At 48.6% G+C, this 26,241-nt stretch overlaps 1 protein-coding gene across 2 annotated transcripts in view; it reads right to left on the bottom strand.

The window, feature by feature from the left end:
• The window catches only part of PEX5 (peroxisomal biogenesis factor 5), a 64,690-nt gene extending 38,675 nt beyond the window's left edge, over window positions 1-26,015 (bottom strand). The window contains exons 1-5 of one of the 2 annotated variants that reach the window (XM_063962513.1): window positions 25,607-26,015; window positions 25,382-25,528; window positions 15,100-15,135; window positions 14,336-14,468; window positions 14,130-14,243 (exon numbers count right to left, since the gene is read on the bottom strand). In XM_063962513.1, coding sequence (XP_063818583.1) covers window positions 14,130-14,243; window positions 14,336-14,468; window positions 15,100-15,135; window positions 25,382-25,519 — 421 coding nt within the window. In that variant the 5' untranslated portion in view covers window positions 25,520-25,528; window positions 25,607-26,015. The remainder of the gene's footprint in view (window positions 1-14,129; window positions 14,244-14,335; window positions 14,469-15,099; window positions 15,136-25,381; window positions 25,529-25,606) is intronic. The other variant, XM_063962514.1, reaches the window with a different exon arrangement.
• Window positions 26,016-26,241: the final 226 nt, after the last annotated feature.

Raw genomic sequence — 26,241 nt, 5'->3', positions numbered from 1 at the left:
CAGGAGCGCCAACCCTGTTGGCTGCATACGGAATAAACAGCGAGTCAGACTTTCTAACTCCCGCCGTTCTGGAAACATACATTTTCAAAACCCGGACTACGTCCAGCAACTTGGAATCCTCCAAGTCCCGAGTAGCCGCAGGCACCACAATAGGTTGGTTCAAATGAAACGATGGCACCACCTTAGGGAGAAATTGGGGACGAGACCTCAATTCTGCCTTGCCCATATGGAAAATCAGACAGGGGCTTTTACATGACAAAGCCGCCAATTCTGACACACGCCGAAGCTAAGGCCAATAAGCATGACCACTTTCCACGTGAGATATTTTAGCTCCCCGGTCTTAAGTGGCTCAAACCAGTGGGATTTCAGGAAATCCAACACAATGTTAAGATCCCAAGGTGCCACTGGTGGCACAAAAGGAGGCTAAATATGCAGCACTCCCTTTACAACGTCTGAACCTCAGGCAGTGAAGCCAGTTCTTTTTGGAAGAAAATGGATATGGCCGAAATCTGGACCTTTATGGATCCTAATTTTAGGCCCATAGTCACACCTGACTGTAGGAAGTGCAGGAATCGACCCAGCTGGAATTCCTCCGCTGGGGCCTTCCTGGCCTCACACCAAGCAACATATTTTCGCCATATACGGTGATAATGCTTGGCTGTCACATCCTTCCTAGCTTTTATCAGCGAGGGAATCACTTAATCCGGAATGCCCTTTTCCGTTAGGATCCGGCGTTCAACCGCCATGCCGTCAAACGCAGCCGCGGTAAGTCTTGGACCATACAGGGCCCCTGTTGCAACAGGTCCTGTCTGAGACGCCCATTCTTTCACGCTCAGTTGTTTGGAATTGACCCGCATATTGAGCCCGCACACGGCTCTCCACAGCTCTGACCTACCACGGTCTGTTATACGCCGGGCGCTTCAGCCGGCGGCTTCCAGCTGGAACACTGTCATCGATTCCTGTATCATACCGCTGACGTCCGAGACTCCGTTTGCCCGCACTGAGTGACTGCTGCTGGCCTCCGCAGTGAGGTCTAACACCTGTGACGAGGAGGGAGCCTCTTGGAGTACTACGTACAGGTTACTAATAATCACCTATTGCTCGGAACAGAGCCGTGCTAATTGTTTGGTAATCTTTGAATCAGCTTTAAGAAGCTTATACCCACACTTGTGCATATCTATACAAACGGACCCTGGTTATACAACATCTCAGGAACCAGCACATGGGTTAAATAGACCATCACTTTATAAGTTTTACATCACAAAGTTGATTCATTTTTGCGGGACAGTTCATTAAACACTGGGACGCCAGTGTATGTTAATTTTATACTGCACATTTAACAAATTAATCTGAATATATCTAACAGATATCTGTCACAAACTATATGTTGCTTGTTTGTACAAACTATGTCATTTTTAAATTATTGAATAGAAATTGTTTTATACGTATCATTGTAGTTCTACTGAGTCAATCAATCTCCATGACAGACTGAACACTATAGCTCTTTATATTTATAAATACAAAGTGTACACTGAGCGCAGAGTATATACCCCCTTTTTTTGTATTCTATTTAGCTGGCAACCTAGCTAGTTGTCATACTCAGCAGCTTTTGATACACCATTAAATAATAAATCATATTACTAGCGCCGGAATTTAAACAGTTAGGGACACCTGTCCTGTTCTGTTTTTCCCACAGGTCCTGTCTGAGAGGCAGAGGCCATGGGTCCTCTGAGATCATTTCTTGCAGTTCTGGGTACCAAGTTCTTCTTGGCCAACCTGGAGCAAAGAATATTGTTCTCACTCCTCCGTTTATTACAATTCTCAGCCCTTGGGTATGAGAGGAAGAGGAGGGAATACATAGACCGAATGGAACACCCACGGTGTTACTAGTGCGACCACAGCTATCGCCTGAGGGTCCCTTGACCTGGCGTAAAACCTTTTTTTAGCTTTTTATTGAGGTGAGACGCCATCAAGTCCACCTGAGGCAGTTCCCATCAATTTTGTGCCGCCTTGGCGGTTTACATAAGCCCCTGCGGTCTGACTGGATCAGAACCAGTTGGTCGCGAAGCAGGATCTCCGCTAGACTTAGGGCGTTGTATATGGCCCTTAGTTCCAGGAAATTGATGTGAAGGCAAGTCTGTTGACTTGACCACCAACCTTGGAAATTTCTTCCCTGTGTAACTGTTTCCCACCCTCGGAGGCTTTCATCCGTGGTCACCAGGACCCAGTCCTGAATGCCGAATCTGCGGCCCTCGAGAAGGTGAGCACTTCGCAGCCACCACAGGAGAGACACCCTGGCCCTGGGGGATAGGGTGATTAACCGATGCATCTGAAGATGTGATCCGGACCACTTGTCCAGTAAGTCCCATTGGAAGGTCCTCGCATGGAACCTGCCTAAGGGGATGGCCTCGTATGATGCCACCATTCTTCCCAGGACTCGAGTGCAGTGATGCACTGACACCTGTTTTGGTTTTAATAGATTCCTGACCAGTGTCATGAGCTCCTGAGTTCTCTCTATCGGGAGATAAACCCCTTTCTGGTCTGTGTCTAGGATCATGCCTAGGAGAGGCAGATGAGCTGTAGGAACCAACTGCGACTTTGGAATATATAGAATCCAGCCGTGTTGCCGTTACACTTCCAGAGAAAGTGATACGCTGTTCAGCCACTGCTCTCTCGATCTCGCTTTTATGAGGAGATCGTCCAAGTACGTGATAATAGTGACACCTTGCTTCCGCAGGAGCACCATCATATCCGCCATTACCTTGGTGAATATTCTCGGGGCCGTGGAGAGACCAAACGGCAACGTCTGAAATTGGTAATGACAATCCCGTACCGCAATTCTGAGGTACGCCTAATGAGGTGGAGAAATGGGGACATGAAGGTATGCATCCCTTATGTCCCTATTCACGATAAAGTCTCCCCCTTTTCAGGCTCGCAATGACCGCTCTTAGCGATTCCATCTTGAACTTGAACCTTTTCAGGTATATGTTCAGGGATTTTAATTCAATATGGGTTTGACCGAACAGTCTGGTTTCGGGATTACAACATGGTCGAATAATAACACCCTCTTGTTGAAGAAGGGGACCCTTGACCACCACCTGTTGAAGATACAATTTGTGAATTGCAGTTAACACTGGCTCCCTCTCTTGGGGGGAAGCCCGCAGGGCCGTCGGTGAGGGGGCATCTTCTCACAGTCCAGCTGGTATCCCTGAGACACAATATCCATTGCCCAGGGATCTAACAGGGAGTGAACCCCCTTGTGGCTGAACTTACGAAAGCGTGTCCCCACCGGGACTAGCTCCGCCTGTGGAGCCCCAGCGACAAGCGGTGGATTTTTGTAGAGGCCGGGGAGGACTTCTGTTCCTGGGAACTAGCTGTGTTGTGCAGCTTCTTTCCTCTGCCCCCGGCTCTGGCAAGAAAGGACGCACCTCGGACTTTGTTTCTTTATTCGAAAAAGCTGCATTTAATAATGTCATACTTTCCTAGGCTGTGCAGGAATATACCAGCTATAGCTGTGGAGACCAGGCCCGAGAACCCTTCTCCACACAATCCTCAGCCTTTCATATGCCGCTTAAGTCGGCATCATCTGTCCAATGCATATTCTACAGGACACGTCAAGCAGAAATCGACATAGCTTTGACTCTAGGACCCAGTATACTTATGTCTCTTTGGACATGCTTTATAATCATATATCTATCACTTAAGACAGCATCTTTAATATATTTATATCTATATGCATACTAGGGTCTCAATCTCTGCTTATAAGGTACCTGTCCACGCTGCCACAGTGCTATAAACCCATGCCGACACAATCGCCGGTCTGGGTAGTATACTAGAACGTGCACGCTATCTGCAGGATCCCTGAGAATAGCTAGTGCTACCGTCTGTGCAAACAGGACACCCTAGGGGAAGATTCTCAACACATCCTGGCCCTAGTGGGGAAAGGATACAGTCTGAGAATTCTCTTGTGGGAAGCTGCCGTCTCTTGTCTGGAGATTCCCGCTCTTTTTCCTCATGAGAGGAGGGAAATTTACCTCAGCATTCTTCCCCTTAACATGTGGACTCTCGTGTCAGGGACAGATGAGTCATCAGTGATATGCAAATCATCTTTTATTACAATAATCATATATTGAATACCTTTCAGCCATCTTTGGCTGTAACTTTGCATTATCGTAGTCGACAGTGGAGTTAAACTCTGTGTCGATACCAGGGTTTATTTTTTTGCATAGTGAGCATAGAGAGACACTGAAGGTCTCTGTGACATAGGGACAGACCTGGGCAGATGTCCAGTCTGCTCCCTAACCTTTTGTGCAATGAATTCACCTTAGCACTTACACATATCCAAACATATCCTTAGAGGAGCCTTTTACCTCAGACATGTCGACACACGCGTACCGACATACCACACACACAGGGGATGCTCTATTTGAAGACAGTTCCCCCACAAGGCCCTTTGGAGAGACAGAGAGAGAGTATGCCAGCACACACCCCAGCGCTATATAACCCAGGGATTACACTACAACTCAGTGTTTACCCAGTAACTGCTGTATATACAAATTTTGCGCCTAAATTTATGTGCCCCCCCTCTCTTTCCACCCTTTGTGTACCAGGATACTGAAGGGGAGAGCCTGGGGGAGCTTCCTTCCAGCGGAGCTGTGAAGAAAAAATGGCGCCGGTGTGCTGAGGAAGAAGGCCCGGCCCCCTTAGCGGCGGGCTTCTGTCCCGCGTTTTATGTACTTTTATGGTGGGGGTTTTTACACATATACAGTCCGGAGACTGTATTATGTGTATTTTTTCCAAAAGGTAATCTAATTGCTGCCCAGGGCGCCCCCCCCCCCCCCCCAGCGCCCTGCACCCACCAGTGACCGGAGTGTGTGGTGTGCTGTGGGAGCAATAGCGCACAGCTGCAGTGCTGTGCGCTACCTTAATGTAGACAGGAGTCTTCAGCTGCCGATTTTGTCGTTCTCTTCTGTCTTCTGGCTCTGCAAGGGGGACGGCGGCGCGGCTCTGGGAACGGACGATCGAGGTCAGGTCCTGTGTTCGAACCCTCTGGAACTAATGGTGTCCAGTAGCCTAAGAAGCACAAGCTAGCTGCAAGCAGGTAGGTTTGCTTCTCTCCCCTCAGTCCCACGTAGCAGTGAGTCTGTTGCCAGCAGATCTCACTGAAAATAAAAAACCTAACAAATACTTTCTTTTCTAGCAAGCTCAGGAGAGCCCACTAGGTGCATCCAGCTCTGGCCGGGCACAGACTCTTACTGGAGGAGGAGGGGCATAGAGGGAGGAGCCAGTGCACACCAGATTGTACCTAATCTTTCTTTTAGAGTGCCCAGTCTCCTGCGGAGCCCGTCTATTCCCACGTCCTTACGGAGTTCCCAGCATCCACTAGGACGTCAGAGAAATATATGGATTTCTTTGCCTATAGGATGACTGGGAAAAGAGTCTTGATATTTTTTTCATCTTTATCCCAATGGGACGCTCTCCGTTCAGTTGCAGCATCCTACTTGCTTCCTTATGCTAATGCAGAATCCACTCGTGTACACTAAAATTCCGTGTGTCTGTATGTGGAAGCCTGTTCCGGCTGCTGTTTATATACCCGCGTTGCAACTATCAGCACTAATGTCTGGACTTTACCTAACCCCATGCTGGGTGCAAAATCTCTCTCTGAGACAGGCATGGAATATCTGTCCGCATACTGTGATCGAGCCGCCATACACAGCCACAAAACTCTTATTCCATTCCCAGGTGACTGTGCGCTCATCGCCACAGTTACCGCCCACAAATGACCATTCCACAGATAGTGTGCTCCGTTGATGGACAGATCGACCCATATGCACTAGCGTATTCCATCTGTGTGTGGATCCAGTGTGAAGGGTGATGACCCAGGAATAATCGGAGTCATCACCCATGTGTGACCAGGGACAAGCACAGAAAGGCCCGGCTCAGTGTCATGGGTTCAAGCCGGTGGTTTTATTTCTGAAAGGGGTGCATTTAGACGTTTGTACATATCTTTCAATCTGAATCCTCACGCTGTTTGAGAACACTACAGAACCAAATTTTATATAAGAAAAAATAAGAATTTACTTACCGATAATTCTATTTCTCATAGTCCGTAGTGGATGCTGGGGACTCCGTAAGGACCATGGGGAATAGCGGCTCCGCAGGAGACTGGGCACATCTAAAGAAAGCTTTAGGACTACCTGGTGTGCACTGGCTCCTCCCCCTATGACCCTCCTCCAAGCCTCAGTTAGGATACTGTGCCCGGACGAGCGTACACAATAAGGAAGGATTTTGAATCCCGGGTAAGACTCATACCAGCCACACCAATCACACCGTATAACCTGTGATCTGAACCCAGTTAACAGCATGATAACAGAGGAGCCTCTGAAAGATGGCTCACAACAATAATAACCCGATTTTTGTAACAATAACTATATACAAGTATTGCAGACAATCCGCACTTGGGATGGGCGCCCAGCATCCACTACGGACTATGAGAAATAGAATTATCGGTAAGTAAATTCTTATTTTCTCTAACGTCCTAAGTGGATGCTGGGGACTCCGTAAGGACCATGGGGATTATACCAAAGCTCCCAAACGGGCGGGAGAGTGCGGATGACTCTGCAGCACCAAATGAGAGAACTCCAGGTCCTCCTCAGCCAGGATATCAATTTTGTAGAATTTTACAAACGTATTTGCCCCTGACCAAGTAGCTGCTCGGCAAAGTTGTAAAGCCGAGACCCCTCGGGCAGCCGCCCAAGATGAGCCCACCTTCCTTGTGGAATGGGCTTTTACATATTTTTGGCTGTGGCAGGCCTGCCACAGAATGTGCAAGCTGAATTGTACTACAAATCCAACGAGCAATAGTCTGCTTAGAAGCAGGAGCACCCAGCTTGTTGGGTGCACACAGGATAAACAGCGAGTCAGATTTCCTGACTCCAGCCGTCCTGGAAACATATATTTTCAGGGCACTGACAACGTCTAGCAACTTGGAGGCCTCCAAGTCCCTAGTAGCCGCAGGCACCACCAATAGGTTGGTTCAGGTGAGACGCTGAAACCACCTTGGGGAGAAACTGAGGACGAGTCCTCAATTCCGCCCTGTCCGAATGGAAAATCAGATAAGGGCTTTTTCAGGATAAAGCCGCCAATTCTGACACGCGCCTGGCCCAGGCCAGAGCCAACAGCATGACCACTTTCCATGTGAGATATTTTAACTCCACAGATTTAAGTGGTTCAAACCAATGTGACTTTTGGAACCCAAAACTACATTGAGATCCCAAAGTGCCACTGGAGGCACAAAAGGAGGCTGTATATGCAGTACCCCTTTTACAAACGTCTGAACTTCAGGGACTGAAGCTAGTTCTTTTTGGAAGAAAATTGACAGGGCCGAAATTTGAACCTTAATGGACCCCAATTTCAGGCCCATAGACACTCCTGTTTGCAGGAAATGTAGGAATCGACCCAGTTGAATTTCCTCCGTCGGGCCTTACTGGCCTCGCACCACGCAACATATTTTCGCCAATTGCGGTGATAATGTTTTTGCGGTTACATCCTTCCTGGCTTTGATCAGGATAGGGATGACTTCATCCGGAATGCCTTTTTTCCTTCAGGATCCGGCGTTCAACCGCCATGCCGTCAAACGCAGCCGCGGTAAGTCTTGGAACAGACAGGGTCCTTGCTGGAGCAGGTCCCTTCTTAGAGGTAGAGGCCACGGATCCTCCGTGAGCATCTCTTGAAGTTCCGGTTACCAAGTCCTTCTTGGCCAATCCGGAACCACGAATATAGTGCTTACTCCTCTCCATCTTATCAATCTCAGTACCTTGGGTATGAGAGGCAGAGGAGGGAACACATACCCTGACTGGTACACCCACGGTGTTACCAGAGCGTCTACAGCTTATTGCCTGAGGGTCCCTGGACCTGGCGCAATACCTGTCGAGTTTTTAATCATGTGGAAGACTTCTGGGTGAAGTCCCCACTCTCCCGGGTGGAGGTCGTGCTGAGGAAGTCTGCTTCCCAGTTGTCCACTCCCGGAATGAATACTGCTGACAGTGCTATCACATGATTTTCCGCCCAGCGAAGAATCCTTGCAGCTTCTGCCATTGCCCTCCTGCTTCTTGTGCCACCCTGTCTGTTTACGTGGGTGACTGCCGTGATGTTGTCCGACTGGATCAACACCGGCTGACCTTGAAGCAGAGGTCTTGCTAAGCTTAGAGCATTGTAAATGTCCCTTAGCTTCAGGATATTTATGTGAAGTGATGTCTCCAGGCTTGACCATAAGCCCTGGATATTCCTTCCTGTGTGACTGCTCCCCAGCCTCGCAGGCTGGCATCCGTGGTCACCAGGACCCAGTCCTGAATGCCTAATCTGCGGCCCTCTAGAAGATGAGCACTCTGCAACCACCACAGGAGGGACACCCTTGTCCTTGGTGACAGGGTTATCCGCTGATGCATCTGAAGATGCGATCCGGACCATTTGTCCAGCAGGTCCCACTGGAAAGTTCTTGCGTGGAATCTGCCGAATGGGATTGCTTCGTAGGAAGCCACCATTTTACCCAGAACCCTTGTGCATTGATGCACTGAGACTTGGCTCGGTTTTAGGAGGTTCCTGACTAGCTCGGATAACTCCCTGGCTTTCTCCTCCGGGAGAAACACCTTTTTCTGGACTGTGTCCAGGATCATCCCTAGGAACAGAAGACACGTCGTCGGAACCAGGTGCGATTTTGGAATATTGAGAATCCAATCGTGCTGCCGCAACACTACCTGAGATAGTGCTACACCGACCTCCAACTGTTCCCTGGATCTTACCCTTATCAGGGAATTGTCCAAGGAAGGGATAACTAAAATTCACTTCCTTCGAAGGAATATCATCATTTCGGCCATTACCTTGGTAAAGACCCGGGGTGCCGTGTACCATCCATACGGCAGCGTCTGAACTGATAGTGACAGTTCTGTACCATAAACCTGAGGTACCCTTGGTGAGAAGGGTAAATTTTGACATGAAGGTAAGCATCCTTGATGTCCCGAGACATCATGTAGTCCCCTTCTTCCAGGTTCGCAATCACTGCTCTGAGTGACTCAATCTTGAATTTGAACCTCTGTACGTAAGTGTTCAAAGATTTTAGATTTAGAATCGGTCTCACCGAGCCGTCCGGCTTCGGTACCACAACAGTGTGGAATAATACCCCGTTCCCTGTTGCAGGAGGGGTATCTTGATTATCACCTGCTGGGAATACAGCTTGTGAATGGCTTCCAAAACTGTCTCCCTGTCAGAAGGAGACATCGGTAAAGCCGACTTTAGGAAACGGCGAGGGGGAGACGTCTCGAATTCTAATTTGTACCCCTGAGATATCACCTGAAGGATCCAGGGGTCTACTTGCGAGTGAGCCCACTGCGCGCTGAAATTCATTGAGACGGGCCCCCCACCGTGCCTGATTCTGCTTGTAAAGCCCCAGCGTATACTGAGGGCTTGGCAGAGGCGGGAGAGGGTTTCTGTTCCTGGGAACTGGCTGATTTCTGCAGCCTTTTTCCTCTCCCTCTGTCACGGGGCAGAAATGAGGAACCTTTTGCCCGCTTGTCCACGAAAAGACTGCGCCTGATAATACGGCGTCTTCTCATGTTGAGAGGCGACCTGGGGTACAAACGTGGAATTCCCAGCTGTTGCCGTGGCCACCAGGTCTGAAAGACCGACCCCAAATAACTCCTCCCTTAATAAAGCAATACTTCCAAATGCCGTTTGGAATACGCATCACCTGACCACTGACGTGTCCATAACCCTCTACTGGTAGAAATGGACAACGCGCTTAGACTTGATGCCAGTCGGCAAATATTCCGCTGTGCATCACGCATATATAAAAATGCATCTTTTAAATGCTCTATAGGCAAAAATATACTGTCCCTATCTAGGGTATCAATATTTTCAGTCAGGGAATCCGACCACGCCAACCCAGCACTGCACATCCAGGCTGAGGCGATTGCTGGTCGCAGTATAACACCAGTATGTGTGTAAATACCTTTTAGGATACCCTCCTGCTTTCTATCAGCAGGATCCTTAAGGGCGGCCATCTCAGGCGAAGGTAGAGCCCTTACAAGCGTGTGAGCGCTTTATCCCCCCTAGGGGGTGTTTCCCAACGCACCCTAACCTCTGGCGGGAAAGGATATAATGCCAATAACATTTTAGAAATTATCCGTTGTTATCGGGGGAAACCCACGCATCATCACACACCTCATTTAATTTCTCAGATTCAGGAAAACTACAGGTAGTTTTTCCTCACCGAACATAATACCCCTTTTTTGGTGGTACTCGTATTATCAGAAATGTGTAAAACATTTTTCATTGCCTCAATCATGTAACGTGTGGCCCTACTGGAAGTCACATTCGTCTCTTCACCGTCGACACTGGAGTCAGTATCCGTGTCGGCGTCTATATCTGCCATCTGAGGTAACGGGCGCTTTAGAGCCCCTGACGGCCTATGAGACGTCTGGACAGGCACAAGCTGAGTAGCCGGCTGTCTCATGTCAACCACTGTCTTTTATACAGAGCTGACACTGTCACGTAATTCCTTCCAACAGTTCATCCACTCAGGTGTCGACCCCCTAGGGGGTGACATCACTATTACAGGCAATCTGCTCCGTCTCCACATCATTTTTCTCCTCATACATGTCGACACAAAAGTACCGACATACAGCACACACACAGGGAATGCTCTGATAGAGGACAGGACCCCACTAGCCCTTTGGGGAGACAGAGGGAGAGTTTGCCAGCACACACCAGAGCGCTATATATATACAGGGATAACCTTATATAAGTGTTTTTCCCCTTATAGCTGCTGTATAGTTAATACTGCGCCTAATTAGTGCCCCCCTCTCTTTTTTTTAACCCTTTCTGTAGTGTAGTGACTGCAGGGGAGAGACAGGGAGCTTCCCTCCAACGGAGCTGTGAGGGAAAATGGCGCCAGTGTGCTGAGGAGATAGGCTCCGCCCCTTTTTCGCGGACTTTTCTCCTGCTTTTTTATGGATTCTGGCAGGGGTTAAATGCATCCATATAGCCCAGGAGCTATATGTGATGCATTTTTTTGCCATCCAAGGTGTTTTTATTGCGTCTCAGGGCGCGCCCCCCCAGCGACCTGCACCCTCAGTGACCGAAGTGTGAAGTGTGCTGAGAGCAATGGCGCACAGCTGCAGTGCTGTGCGCTACCTTGTTGAAGACAGGACGTCTTCTGCCGCCGATTTTCCGGACCTCTTCTGCCTTCTGGCTCTGTAAGGGGGCCGGCGGCGCGGCTCTGGGACCCATCCAAGCTGGGCCTGTGATCGTCCCTCTGGAGCTAATGTCCAGTAGCCTAAGAAGCCCAATCCACTCTGCACGCAGGTGAGTTCGCTTCTTCTCCCCTTAGTCCCTCGATGCAGTGAGCCTGTTGCCAGCAGGTCTCACTGAAAATAAAAAACCTAATCTAAAACTTTCACTAAGAAGCTCAGGAGAGCCCCTAGTGTGCACCCTTCTCGTTCGGGCACAGAGATCTAACTGAGGCTTGGAGGAGGGTCATAGGGGGAGGAGCCAGTGCACACCAGATAGTCCTAAAGCTTTCTTTAGATGTGCCCAGTCTCCTGCGGAGCCGCTATTCCCCATGGTCCTTACGGAGTCCACAGCATCCACTTAGGACGTTAGAGAAATGGATGTTATATCATGATTTGAGTGCAATTGTAAATACCCGTGATAGTTAATGAAGACATCCTGGCCTGGTGCTTCCATAGTCATATACAGTGTAATTTATCACTTTCATCAGCTAAAAATTTGCGTCACCTTTATTAATTTGCCATAGTATTCCTTTAGATGCAATCTAGGGTCAGATGTGCTGATCAATGCATGTACACAGACACAAAGGGGGGAATGTAATAGGGTGTGAGAATCAGAAAGTGAGAGATTTTGGGAGAATTCTCCAGTTGTTGTAAAGTGGCAATCATTTACATGGCAAAACCAGGTTGATTTTCCCATGTAAATGATTGCCACTTTAAAAAAAAAAAAAAAGAAAAACTCTCCCAAAATCTCTCACTTACTGATTTCTCACACCCTATTACATTCCCCCTAAAATGTTCAAAACACTAAGTGTTTGTAAATGAACAGCTGAACAACACCAGTAAACAGGTATTTGAATGTTTAACTTTTAACAATTGCAACGTCATTACGCTCTAATCCTAAATAACTTTACTTTTATTTCAAATTACTCATACCACAAACTGATTTTCTTCACTGCACTCCATGGTATTTTCTCAAAAGCAATTACAGCCTTCAATCTACTTGCAACTCACCCCTCTATACATATTACAGCCTCAATTATCAACTCCACTCTTATTAACACTTATGAGCTTTTTAACTTATCTTTATACAATAATATCCACAACCTGTCACCATAAAAACATTCACAAAACTCCTACACCCACATTTATCTCTCTCTCCTGCTTTTGATAGCTGGTGACATTTCACCAGATCTGGAACTCAACCACTTGCCCCACTCACATTCACCTGATTCGCAGCAAAAAAACACCACATCTCCCATCACCCTCCAAATCACTAAAGTGTGCCTTATGGAATGCACGCCCTTTTTGTAACAAATTAACATCCATCCATGACCTCTTCATATCTAACAACTTCAATCTGCTGGCTATAACAGAAACATGGCTCACACAATCAGACACGGCCTCCCCTTGTAGCATTGTCACATGGTGGTCTCCACTTCACACACCCCTCCATGCCTGGTAAAGGTGGTGGGGTTGGAATATTACTTTCCAATCTTTCGCATACAAAGTTCTACAACAGGTTCCATCACTCACATTCACATAATTTAAGTATATTGCAGCAGGATTTACACTTCTTTCTCTCTGCATGTTGCAGCTATGTATCTGGGCACCACAAACAATTTCTAGGAATTTTTTTTTGCCTGGCTCAATCACTTCCTATCCTCTGACATCTCCACCATCATTATGGGTGATTTCAACATTGCTACTGAAATCTGCTGCTCATGCCTCCTACTTTCTCTAACCTCCTCTCTCGGCCTCTCACTATGGACTGACTCCTCTACTCATCAGCAGTGCCACTGCCTTGATCTAATATTTACCAGACTATGGGGGTCATTCCGAGTTGATCGTAGCTGTGCTAAATTTAGCACAGCTACGATCAATCACATTGACATGTGGGGGGACGCCCAGCACAGGGTTAGTCCGCCCCGCATGTCAGTACCGGACCCCCCCCCCCCCCCACAGACGTGCAAAGGCATCGCACAGCGGCGATGCCTTTGCACTTCAAGAGTAGCTCCTGGCTAGCGCAGCTTTAGCGTGCTGGCCGGGAGCTACTCATCTGCGTGGCTGCGTTGGCCGGACCACTCCCATGAAACGGCGGCCAAACGCAGACGTTCCGCCCCCTCCCGCCTCTGCCTGTCAATCAGGCAGAGGAGATCGCATCCCTGCTACGGCCTTCGTTCATCTGGCATGCGCAGTAGGGACCCGTTCGCTCGGCTGCAACAAAAAGCAGCGAGCGAACGGGTCAGAATGACCCCATATGCTCAGTTTCTGAAATTACTAACATCCCTTTCTCAGATCACAATCTTATCACCTGCATGCTCTACTTCAAACTCAGTGTCATTGAAGTCCTATCATTGTTATATCCAATTGTAAAGCGCAACGGAATTTGCTGTGCTATATAAGAAACTGTTAATAATAATAAAGATGATGAATTATACTTTTGTACATTTCCTGTATCTTCAGTGTGAATACAAGAGAATAGAAGGTTAAGTCTCTATGAGTGCTGCCTCTGAGGATACTCTTTCTTCTTTACTGTAATTACCTTACACCAGAGGTTCTCAAACTCGGTCCTCGGGAGCCCACACAGTGCATGTTTTGCAGGTAACCCAGCAGGTGCACAGGTGTATTAATTACTCACCGACACATTTTAAAAGGTCCACAGGTGGAGCTAATTATTTCACTTGCGATTCTGTGAGGAGACCTGCAAAACATGCACTGTGTGGGCCCCCGAGGACCGAGTTTGAGAACCTCTGCCTTACACCATGGTAATATCAGTAGACACTCGGGATTGTCCACAAGTGGAAGTTAGTTAGAGGTAGGACATCTTTCATATGATCTCACCTGCCTGGTCAGTGAACTCTCGAGTCCAGTCCTCCTCTTCTACATGATCCGGTTCTTGTCCAAGAAACTCATCAGTCCAGTTCTCAGACAGAGCCAGATCTGCCACACCTGGAGCTTGAGAAAGAGCAAGCAGAAGGAGCAGGTGAGTCTGGACTCCCACTCCCAAGAGTAAGCGCATTGTCTGGAGCAACGTTCATAGCACTTACCTCGTAAGGGCTGCGGGCGGAAACTGCTCTGTTCAATCTGCTGCATCTCTGCCAGAAGACCATCCATCTTGAACGTGTGCGGAGCACGGGTGTGCAGGGAAGGCGCACGGGAGTGCAAGAACTCTGATACAAGCTGAACACATGGGGAAAGGAGAGGAATGATGGAAGAGTGCAGTGGCCCATCGCCTACACTCAGGACAAGTAGGCATTTTAGGGTCTGAACCAGTATTCGTAAGAATACATCAATATACTAGGAATTCATGCGTCAGTGGCTGAATATTTTTTGAGACCACAAAACGCTTCCCTCCACTGAGTCTGGGTATCTTTGAAGCAGAACTCAATGAGTTGCATTTTTTTTTTCTTTAACATAAATCTGTGGCCGGCTATAAGAAGAATCTTCATATTTACTATTTTTTCTAGGTTTGTTTCTTCAAACTGCTATTAATGATTTATAATTCTGAACAGTGTCATTGGCTACCATGGCAACCACTGTCACAAGGCACATAATGTATTGGGCAGAGAGATTTTGGAACACCCCTCTGAGCTCTGCCGAAGGTATGTTCCAATGTAACATTCTCCCCCACTTTACCTTCACATGAGAAGCTCACAACAGCAAGCCCGAGTGTGACTGGCCACTATTCTATGCATCATCCAGAGAGACTTTGAAAAGGAGATAAGTGATTTGTAGGAAGACTTCTAAGTGCATAATAAAAAGTTAGTTAAAGATAGGGCATGAAAACAACTTATGACAATAACATTCTCACCTCATCTTCTGTAGCTTCTCCAAGTGGCTTTGAGATCTGATAAATAAATAGAAAATATTGATGATGAAACCAGCAGGTAACATGCAGTTTTATTTTGTGCTCAGTGTTGATGCAACGTACACAAGTAACGGCAAGAGGTGATTTCTGGCAATCGGATTACATAGTGTTCATTCTAGCACCCTGCACCTTTCAAAATCCATGCAGTTCTCCTTTCCTGCCTGGGGGGTCGCGCTCTGCTCTGGTGCTTCTCAGAACACTCTGGTCTGTATCTCAGCACTGAAATACAGACCAGAGTGTGCTGAGAAGCACCAGAGGAGAGAGCGATACCCCAGGCAGGAAAGAGGAACTGCACATGTTTTGAAAGGTACAGGGTGCTAGAATGAACACTATTACAGAATGGTTTCCAAGTACAGTTTAGAAAATCAAAAACAAAAACCTGATGGTTGCTATAAGCTACAGCAACATTTATGGACAGTGATCTCTGGACAAGATTACAGCAATGTCCCACTCTAAAGGGGGCTACGGAATACAGATCAGTGTCTCCCACCAGAGACACACACCGGGGGCTACGGAATACAGATCAGTATCTCCCACCAGAGAGACACAGCGGGGGCTACGGAATACAGATCAGTGTCTCCCACCAGAGACACACATCAGGGGCTACGGAATACAGATCAGTGTCTCCCACCAGAGACACACATCGGGAGCTACGGAATACAGATCAGTGTCTCCCACCAGAGACACACATCAGGGGCTACGGAATACAGATCAGTATCTCCCACCAGAGACACACAACAGGGGGGTACGGAATACAGATCAGTGTCTCCCACCAGAGACACACATCAGGGGCTACGGAATACAGATCAGTATCTCCCACCAGAGACACACAACAGGGGGGTACGGAATACAGATCAGTGTCTGCCACCAGAGACATCGGGGGCTATGGAATACAGATCAGTGTCTCCCACCAGAGACGAGACACACATCGGGGGGCTACGGAATACACATCAGTGTCTCCCACCAGAGACACACATCGGGAGCTACGGAATACAGATCAGTGTCTCCCACCAGAGACACACAACGGGGGGGCTATGAATACAGATCACTGTCTTCCACCAGAGACACACTTCGGGGGCTACGGAATACAGATCAGTGTCTCCCACCAGAGACACACAGCGGGGGCTACGGAATACAGATCAGTGTCTCCCACCAGAGACACACAGCGGGGGCTACGGAATACAGATCAGTATCTCCCACCAGACATACATCGGGGGCTACGGAATACAGATCAGTATCTCCCACCAGAGACACACACAGGGGGCTACAGAATACAGATCAGCGTCTCCCACCAGAGACACACATCGGGGGCTACGGAATACAGATCAGTATCTCCCACCAGACATACATCGGGGGCTACGGAATACAGATCAGTATCTCCCACCAGAGACACACACCGGGGGCTACGAAATACAGATCAGTATCTCCCACCAGAGTTGTATTGTGCAATCGTCATTATCCCGTGTTTTTTGCAAGTGGAAAAGGGTCTCCCCGCAAAACTCTGGGTCAAGTGACCCGTGAATCCTACCCGGGTAAATACCTGGGTAGGACACGGGAATGATCCGGGTAGGGTTGTAGTGTAAACAGAAGCCGTGTCGATTCGACATGGCTCCCGTTTACACTGTATGGAAGGGCGGTGCTGGGAGATCATGTGAGCTCCCGGCGCCGCCCCTGCCGTGTGACTAGCAGCGTCACCAACCCAGCAATATGCCGGGTTGGTGAGCGCAGTGGGAAAGGGGGCTGAGCACAGGCTGCAGCCAGGTAGCACCCGTGTCAGGCTCCCGGCTGTGACCCGTGCTCGTAGGTGGAAAAGGGGTATAAGTTAAAGAACCTGGAAACTACAAGGGAAAAATACTCAGAAATTGTGAGTGACCCTAAATCTCAGGAATGATTGGCCGTCATGTAGATGCAGTGCAGCACTGCAGGGTGAGACTCACATACATGCACAGATGACTCATGTGAGGGGATCCTCAAATCTAACTTTACATATTGCACTGCAGGCACATGAGGTGTGTGTGTTTTACATACACCAGCCCTGTGTAAGTCATGTGAGCAGTAAGCATACATGTGAATGATGCATCAGCACAACACCTGCACATAGGTGCATGTAACATGACACCCGTCCCTCTCACTGCAGGGCGACCGTGTGCTAGTGGCAAGCCAGAGGTAGGAAACCTGCAGCTCTCCGGCCATGCTGGGACTTGTACTTCCACAACCATATACACACTGCGGTTGGTATACTATAAACCACTCTGCACTTGTCTGTTTTACTTTGAGATTAGTAATTAAAAAGCAAATGCTAAGTACACAGATAAAATAGGGACAGTGACACAGAAAGGGAGGACAGTGCTGAGTACACAGCATGCAACGTTATATACACAGATACAATAGGGACAGTGATACAGAAAGGGGGGACAGTGCTGAGTACACCGCATGCAGCGTTATATACACAGATAAAATAGGGACAGTGACACAGAAAGGGGGGACAGTGCTGAGTACACCGCATGCAGCGTTATATACACAGATACAATAGGGACAGTGACACAGAAAGGGGGGACAGTGCAGAGTACACAGCATGCAGCATTATATACACAGATAAAATAGGGACAGTTACACAGAAAGGGAGGACAGTGCAGAGTACACCGCATGCAGCGTTATATACACAGATACAATAGGGACAGTGACACAGAAAGGGGGGACAGTGCCGAGTACACCGCATGCAGCGTTATATACACAGATAAAATAGGGACAGTGACACAGAAAGGGGGGACAGTGCTGAGTACACCGCATGCAGCGTTATATACACAGATACAATAGGGACAGTGACACAGAAAGGGGGGACAGTGCTGAGTACACCGCATGCAGCGTTATATACACAGATAAAATAGGGACAGTTACACAGAAATGGGGACAGTGCTGAGTACACTGCATGCAGCATTATATACACAGATAAAATAGGGACAGTGACACAGAAAGGGGGGACAGTGCAGAGTACACAGCATGCAGCATTATATACACAGATAAAAATAAGAATTTACTTACCGATAATTCTATTTCTCGGAGTCCGTAGTGGATGCTGGGGTTCCTGAAAGGACCATGGGGAATAGCGGCTCCGCAGGAGACAGGGCACAAAAGTAAAGCTTTCCGATCAGGTGGTGTGCACTGGCTCCTCCCCCTATGACCCTCCTCCAAGCCAGTTAGGTACTGTGCCCGGACGAGCGTACACAATAAGGGAGGAATTTTGAATCCCGGGTAAGACTCATACCAGCCACACCAATCACACCGTACAACTTGTGATCTAAACCCAGTTAACAGTATGATAACAGCGGAGCCTCTGAAAAGATGGCTCACAACAATAATAACCCGATTTTTGTAACTATGTACAAGTATTGCAGATAATCCGCACTTGGGATGGGCGCCCAGCATCCACTACGGACTCCGAGAAATAGAATTATCGGTAAGTAAATTCTTATTTTCTCTATCGTCCTAGTGGATGCTGGGGTTCCTGAAAGGACCATGGGGATTATACCAAAGCTCCCAAACGGGCGGGAGAGTGCGGATGACTCTGCAGCACCGAATGAGAGAACTCCAGGTCCTCCTTAGCCAGGGTATCAAATTTGTAGAATTTAGCAAACGTGTTTGCCCCTGACCAAGTAGCTGCTCGGCAAAGTTGTAAAGCCGAGACCCCTCGGGCAGCCGCCCAAGATGAGCCCACCTTCCTTGTGGAATGGGCATTTACATATTTTGGCTGTGGCAGGCCTGCCACAGAATGTGCAAGCTGAATTGTATTACACATCCAACTAGCAATAGTCTGCTTAGAAGCAAGAGCACCCAGTTTGTTGGGTGCATACAGGATAACAGCAAGTCAGTTTTCCTGACTCCAGCCGTCCTGGAACATATTTTCAGGGCCCTGACAACATCTAGCAACTTGGAGTCCTCCAAGTCCCTAGTAGGTGCAAGGCACCACAATAAGCTGGTTCAGGTGAAACACTGACACCACCTTAGGGAGAGAACTGGGGACGAGTCCGCAGCTCTGCCCTGTCCGAATGGACAAACAGATATGGGCTTTTTTGAGAAAAAACCACCAATTTGACACTCGCCTGGTCCAGGCCAGGGCCAAGAGCATGGTCACTGTTCATGTGAGATGCTTCAAATCCACAGATTTGACTGGTTTTAAACCAATGTGATTTGAGGAATCCCAGAACTACGTTGAGATCCCACAGTGCCACTGGAGGCACAAAAGGGGGTTGTATATGCAATACTCCCTTGACAAACTTCTGGACTTCAGGAACTGAAGCCAATTCTTTCTGGAAGAAAATCGACAGGGCCGAAATTTGAACCTTAATGGACCCCAATTTGAGGCCCATAGACACTCCTGTTTGCAGGAAATGCAGGAAACGACCGAGTTGAAATTTCTTTGTGGGGCCTTCCTGGCCTCACACCACGCAACATATTTTCGCCACATGTGGTGATAATGTTGTGCGGTCACCTCCTTTCTGGCTTTGACCAGGGTAGGAATGACCTCTTCCGGAATGCCTTTTTCCCTTAGGATCCGGCTTTCCACCGCCATGCCGACAAACGCAGCTGCGGTAAGTCTTGGAACAGACATGGTACTTGCTGAAGCAAGTCCCTTCTTAACGGCAGAGGCCATAAGACCTCTGTAAGCATCACTTGAAGTTCCGGGTACCAAGTCCTTCTTGGCCAATCCGGAGCCATGAGTATAGTTCTTACTCCTCTACGTCTTATAATTCTCAGCACCTTAGGTATGAGAAGCAGAGGAGGGAACACATACACCGACTGGTACACCCACGGTGTTACCAGAACGTCCACAGCTATTGCCTGAGGGTCTCTTGACCTGGCGCAATACCTGTCCCGTTTTTTGTTCAGACGGGACGCCATCATGTCCACCTTTGGTATTTCCCAACGGTTTACAATCATGTGGAAAAAACTTCCCGATGAAGTTTCCACTCTCCCGGGTGGAGGTCGTGCCTGCTGAGGAAGTCTGCTTCCCAGTTTCCATTCCCGGGATGAAACACTGCTGACAGTGCTATCACATGATTTTCCGCCCAGCGAAAAGTCCTTGCAGTTTTTGCCATTGCCCTCCTGCTTCTTGTGTCGCCCTGTCTGTTTACGTGGGCGACTGCCGTGATGTTTTTCCCACTGGATCAATACCGGCTGACCTTGAAGCAGAGATCTTGCTAAGCTTAGAGCATTATAAATTTACCCTTAGCTCCAGTATATTTATGTGGAGAAAAGTCTCCAGACTTGATCACACTCCCTGGAAATTTTTTCCTTGTGTGACTGCTCCCCAGCCTCTCGGGCTGGGCTCCGTGGTCACCAGCATCCAATCCTGAATGCCGAATCTGCGGCCCTCTAGAAGATGAGCACTCTATAACCACCACAGGAGAGACACCCTTGTCCTTGGATATAGGGTTATCCGCTGATGCATCTGAAGATGCGATCCGGGCCATTTGTCCAGCAGATCCCACTGAAAAGTTCTTGCGTGAAATCTGCCGAATGGAATTGCTTCGTAGGAAGCCACCATTTTTACCAGGACCCTTGTGCAATGATGCACTGTTTTTAGGAGGTTCCTGACTAGCTCGGATAACTCCCTGGCTTTCTCTTCCGGGAGAAACACCTTCTTCTGGACTGTGTCCAGAATCATCCCTAGGCACAGCAGACGTGTCGTCGGATCAGCTGCGATTTTGGAATATTTAGAATCCACCCGTGCTGTTGTAGCAGTATCCGAGATAGTGCTACTCCGACCTCCAACTGTTCCCTGGACTATGCCCTTATCAGGAGATCATCCAAGTAAGGCAGGCATTCCCAACCACGGTCCTCAAGGCACACCAACAGTGCAGGTTTTAGTGATATCCAGGCTGCAGCACAGATGGTTAAATCAAAATAACTGAGCTACTAATTAAGTCACCTGTGCTGAAGCCTGGATATCACTAAAACCTGCACTGTTGGTGTGCCTTGAGGACCGTGGTTGGGAAAGCCTGAAGTAAGGGATACTTAAGACGCCTTTTCTTCGAAGAAGAATCATCATTTCGGCCATTACCTTGGTAAAGACCCGGGGTGCCGTGGACAATCCAAACGGCAGCGTCTGAAACTGATAGTGACAGTTCTGCACCACGAACCTGAGGTACCCTTAGTGAGAAGGGCAAATTTGGGACATAGAGGTAAGCATCCCTGATGTCCCGGGACACTATATAGTCCTCTTCTTCCTGGTTCGTTACCACTGCTCTGAGTGACTCCATCTTGATTTGAACCTTTGTAAGTGTTCAAAAAATTTTTTAGAATAAGTCTCACCTAGCCTTCTGGCTTCAGTACCACAATATAGTGTGGAATAATACCCCTTTTCTTGTAGTGGGAGGGGTAATTTAGTTATCACCTGCTGGGAATACAGCTTGTGAATTTTTTCCCATACTGCCTCCTTGTCGGAGGGAAACCTTGGTAAAGCAGACTTCAGGAGCCTGCGAAGGGGAAACGTCTCGACCTTCCAATCTGTACCCCTGGGATACTACTTGTAGGATCCAGGGGTCCTGTACGGTCTCAGCGCCATGCTGAGAACTTGTCAGAAGCGGTGGAACGCTTCTGTTCCTGGGAATGGGCTGCCTGCTGCAGTCTTCTTCCCTTTCCTCTATCCCTGGGCAGATATGATCTTATAGGGACGAGAGGACTGAGGCTGAAAAGACGGTGTCTTTTTCTGCAGAGATGTGACTTAGGGTAAAAAACGGTGGATTTTCCAGCAGTTGCCGTGGCCACCAGGTCCGATGGACCGACCCCAAATAACTCCTCTTCCTTTATACGGCAATACACCTTTGTGCCGTTTGGAATCTGCATCACCTGACCACTGTCGTGTCCATAACATCTTTTGGCAGTTATGGACATCGCATTTACTCATGATGCCAGAGTGCAAATATCCCTCTGTGCATCTCGCATATATAGAAATGCATCCTTTAAATGCTCTATAGTCAATAGAATACTGTCCCTGTCAAGGGTATCAATATTTTTAGTCAGGGAATCCGACCAAGCCACCCCAGCTCTGCACATCCAGGCTGAGGCGATCGCTGGTCGCAGTATAACACCAGTATGTGTGTATATACATTTTATGATATTTTTCCAGCCTACTGTCAGCTGGTCCTTGAGGACGGCCCTATCTATAGACGGTACCGCCACTTGTTTTGATAAGCGTGTGAGCGCCTTATCCACCTTAAGGGGTGTTTCCCAACGCGCCCTAACTTCTGGCGGGAAAGGGTATACCGCCCATAATTTTCTATCGGGGGGAACCCACGCATCATCACACACTTTATTTAATTTATCTGATTCAGGAAAAACTATGGTAGTTTTTTCACATCCCACATAATACCCTCTTTTGTGGTACTTGTAGTATCAGAAATATGTAACACCTCCTTCATTGCCTTTAACGTGTGGCCCTAATAAGGAATACGTTTGTTTATTCACCGTCGACACTGGATTCAGTGTCCCTGTCTGTGTCTGTGTCGACCGACTAAAGTAAACGGGCGTTTTAAAACCCCTGACGGTGTTTTTGAGACGTCTGGACCGGTACTAATTGTTTGTCTCATGTCGTCAACCGACCTTGCAGCGTGTTGACATTATCACGTAATTTCCTAAATAAGCCATTCATTCCGGTGTCGACTCCCTAGAGAGTGACATCACCATTACAGGCAATTGCTCCGCCTCCTCACCAACATCGTCCTCCTACATGTCGACACACACGTACCGACACACAGCACACACACAGGGAATGCTCTGATAGAGGACAGGACCCACTAGTCCTTTGGAGAGACAGAGGGAGAGTTTGCCAGCACACACCAAAAACGCTATAATTATATAGGGACAACCTTATATAAGTGTTTTCCCTTATAGCATCTTAATATATATAAGCATATCGCCAAATTAGTGCCCCCCCTCTCTGTTTTAACCCTGTTTCTGTAGTGCAGTGCAGGGGAGAGCCTGGGAGCCTTCCCTCCAGCCTTTCTGTGAGGGAAAATGGCGCTGTGTGCTGAGGAGATAGGCCCCGCCCCTTTTTCGGCGGCCTCGTCTCCCGCTCTTAACGGATTCTGGCAGGGGTTAAATATCTCCATATAGCCTCCGGAGGCTATATGTGAGGTATTTTTAGCCAAAATAGGTATTCATTTGCCTCCCAGGGCGCCCCCCTCCCAGCGCCCTGCACCCTCAGTGACTGCCGTGTGAAGTGTGCTGAGAGGAAAATGGCGCACAGCTGCAGTGCTGTGCGCTACCTTTAGAAGACTGAAGAGTCTTCTGCCGCCGATTCTGGACCTCTTCTTACTTCAGCATCTGCAAGGGGGCCGGCGGCAAGGCTCCGGTGACCATCCAGGCTGTACCTGTGATCGTCCCTCTGGAGCTGATGTCCAGTAGCCAAGAAGCCAATCCATCCTGCACGCAGGTGAGTTCACTTCTTCTCCCCTCTGTCCCTCGTTGCAGTGATCCTGTTGCCAGCAGGACTCACTGTAAAGTAAAAAACCTAAGCTAAACTTTCTCTAAGCAGCTCTTTAGGAGAGCCACCTAGAATTGCACCCTTCTCGGCCGGGCACAAAAATCTAACTGGCTTGGAGGAGGGTCATAGGGGGAGGAGCCAGTGCACACCACCTGATCGGAAAGCTTTACTTTTGTGCCCTGTCTCCTGCGGAGCCGCTATTCCCCATGGTCCTTTCAGGAACCCCAGCATCCACTAGGACGATAGAGAAATAGGGACACTGACACAGAAAGGGAGGACAGTGCAGAGTACACAGCATGCAGCGTTATATACACAGATACAATAGGGACAGTGACACAGAAAGGGGGGACAGTGCAGAGTACACAGCATGCAGCATTATATACACAGATAAAATAGGGACACTGACACAGAAAGGGAGGACAGTGCAGAGTACACAGCATGCAGCGTTATATACACAGATACAATAGGGACAGTGGCACAGAAAGGGGGGACAGTGCTGAGTACACCGCATGCAGCGTTATATACACAGATAAAATAGGGACAGTGACACAGAAAGGGGGGACAGTGCTGAGTACACCGCATGCAGCGTTATATACACAGATACAATAGGGACAGTGACACAGAAAGGGGGGACAGTGCTGAGTACACCGCATGCAGCGTTATATACACAGATAAAATAGGGACAATTACACAGAAATGGGGACAGTGCTGAGTACACTGCATGCAGCATTATATACACAGATAAAATAGGGACACTGACACAGAAAGGGGGGACAGTGCTGAGTACACAGCATGCAGCGTTATATACACAGATAAAATAGGGAGTTACACAGAAAGGGGGGACAGTGCCGAGTACACTGCATGCAGCATTATATACACAGATAAAATAGGGACAGTTATACAGAAAGGGGGACAGTGCAGAGTACACCGCATGCAGCATTATATACACAGATAAAATAGGGACAGTTATACAGAAAGGGGGACAGTGCAGAGTACTCCGCATGCAGCATTATATACACAGATAAAATAGGGACAGTGACACAGAAAGGGGGGGGACAGTGCTGAGTACACCACATGCAGCATTATATACACAGATAAATAGGGACAGTGACACAGAAAGGGGGGGACAGTGCAGAGTACACCGCATGCAGCGTTATATACACAGATAAAATAGGGACAGTGACACAGAAAGGGGGGACAGTGCAGAGTACACAGCATGCAGCATTATATACACAGATAAAATAGGGACAGTGACACAGAAAGGGGGGACAGTGCTGAGTACACCGCATGCAGCGTTATATACACAGATAAAATAGGGACAGTGACACAGAAAGGGGGGACAGTGCAGAGTACACAGCATGCAGCATTATATACACAGATAAAATAGGGACAGTGACACAGAAAGGGGGGACAGTGCAGAGTACACAGCATGCAGCATTATATACACAGATAAAATAGGGACAGTGACACAGAAAGGGGGGACAGTGCAGGGTACACCGCATGCAGCATTATATAGTTATACACAGATAAAATAGGGACAGTGACACAGAAAGGGGGGGACAATGCTGAGTACACTGCATGCAGCATTATATACACAGATAAAATAGGGACAGTGACACAGAAAGGGGGGACAGTGCTGAGTACACCGCATGCAGCGTTATATACACAGATAAAATAGGGAGTTACACAGACAGGGGGAGGGGGGACAATGCTGATAATGGGGTAGGGGGGATCACTTACAGCAGGGGCCCCTGGGGGCCAGGCCACATGGGGCAAGCCTTCCTGTCGCAGACCCTTATCCTGGGTGAAGTGGCCGGTGAGTTTCATGAGTGGGTTGGCCCCCCCACACTCCGTGTCCACCAGTCCACGCATCGCCATGGCAACCGCCTGCAACATGGAGGTCAGACATGAGGAGAGACCCCACAGACGCCCCCAGATGTCTCTTCCCCGGGACTTCACTCTTACCTGGTGTCTCACAGCCGGCACTGCCCGCTGTCTAATGTCTGTCTCTCCCCCTATTCCCGGCTCTCTGTCTCTGGTACAGCAGGATGTGGGCTGTCTCTGGTCGCCATGTATATCTTCCCTGTCTCTTCTTCCTGTGTCTCCCAGTCAGAGTTCAGGGAGGAGGGGCTGGAGATGGTACAGAGCCCGTGCTGGGAGGAGAGAGACTGCCCGTCACAGTATAGGGGAGAAGAGAGACTGCCAGTCACATTGTAGGGGGAGGAGAGAGACTGCCAGTCACATTGTAGGGGGAGGAGAGAGACTGCCAGTCACAGTGTGGGGAGGAGAGAGACTGCCAGTCACTGTATAGGGGGAGGAGAGAGACTGTCAGTCACAGTATAGGGGGAGGAGAGAGACTGCCCGTCACAGTATAGGGGGAAGAGAGAGACTGTCAGTCACAGTGTGAGGAGGAGAGAGAGACTGCCAGTCACAGTGTGGGGGGAGGAGACTGCCAGTCACTGTATAGGGGGAGGAGAGAGACTGTCAGTCACAGTATAGGGGGAGGAGAAAGACTGCCAGTCACAGTGTGGGGAGGAGAGAGACTGCCAGCCACAGTGTGGGAGGAGGAGAGAGACTGCCAGTCACTGTATAGGGGGAGG

This window comes from Pseudophryne corroboree, chromosome 3, assembly GCF_028390025.1.
Source record: "Pseudophryne corroboree isolate aPseCor3 chromosome 3, aPseCor3.hap2, whole genome shotgun sequence".
Taxonomy (NCBI): Eukaryota; Metazoa; Chordata; class Amphibia; order Anura; family Myobatrachidae; genus Pseudophryne; species Pseudophryne corroboree.
The sequence above is the reverse complement of the archived record's forward strand: the minus strand, read 5'-3'. Positions and strand labels throughout refer to the sequence as shown.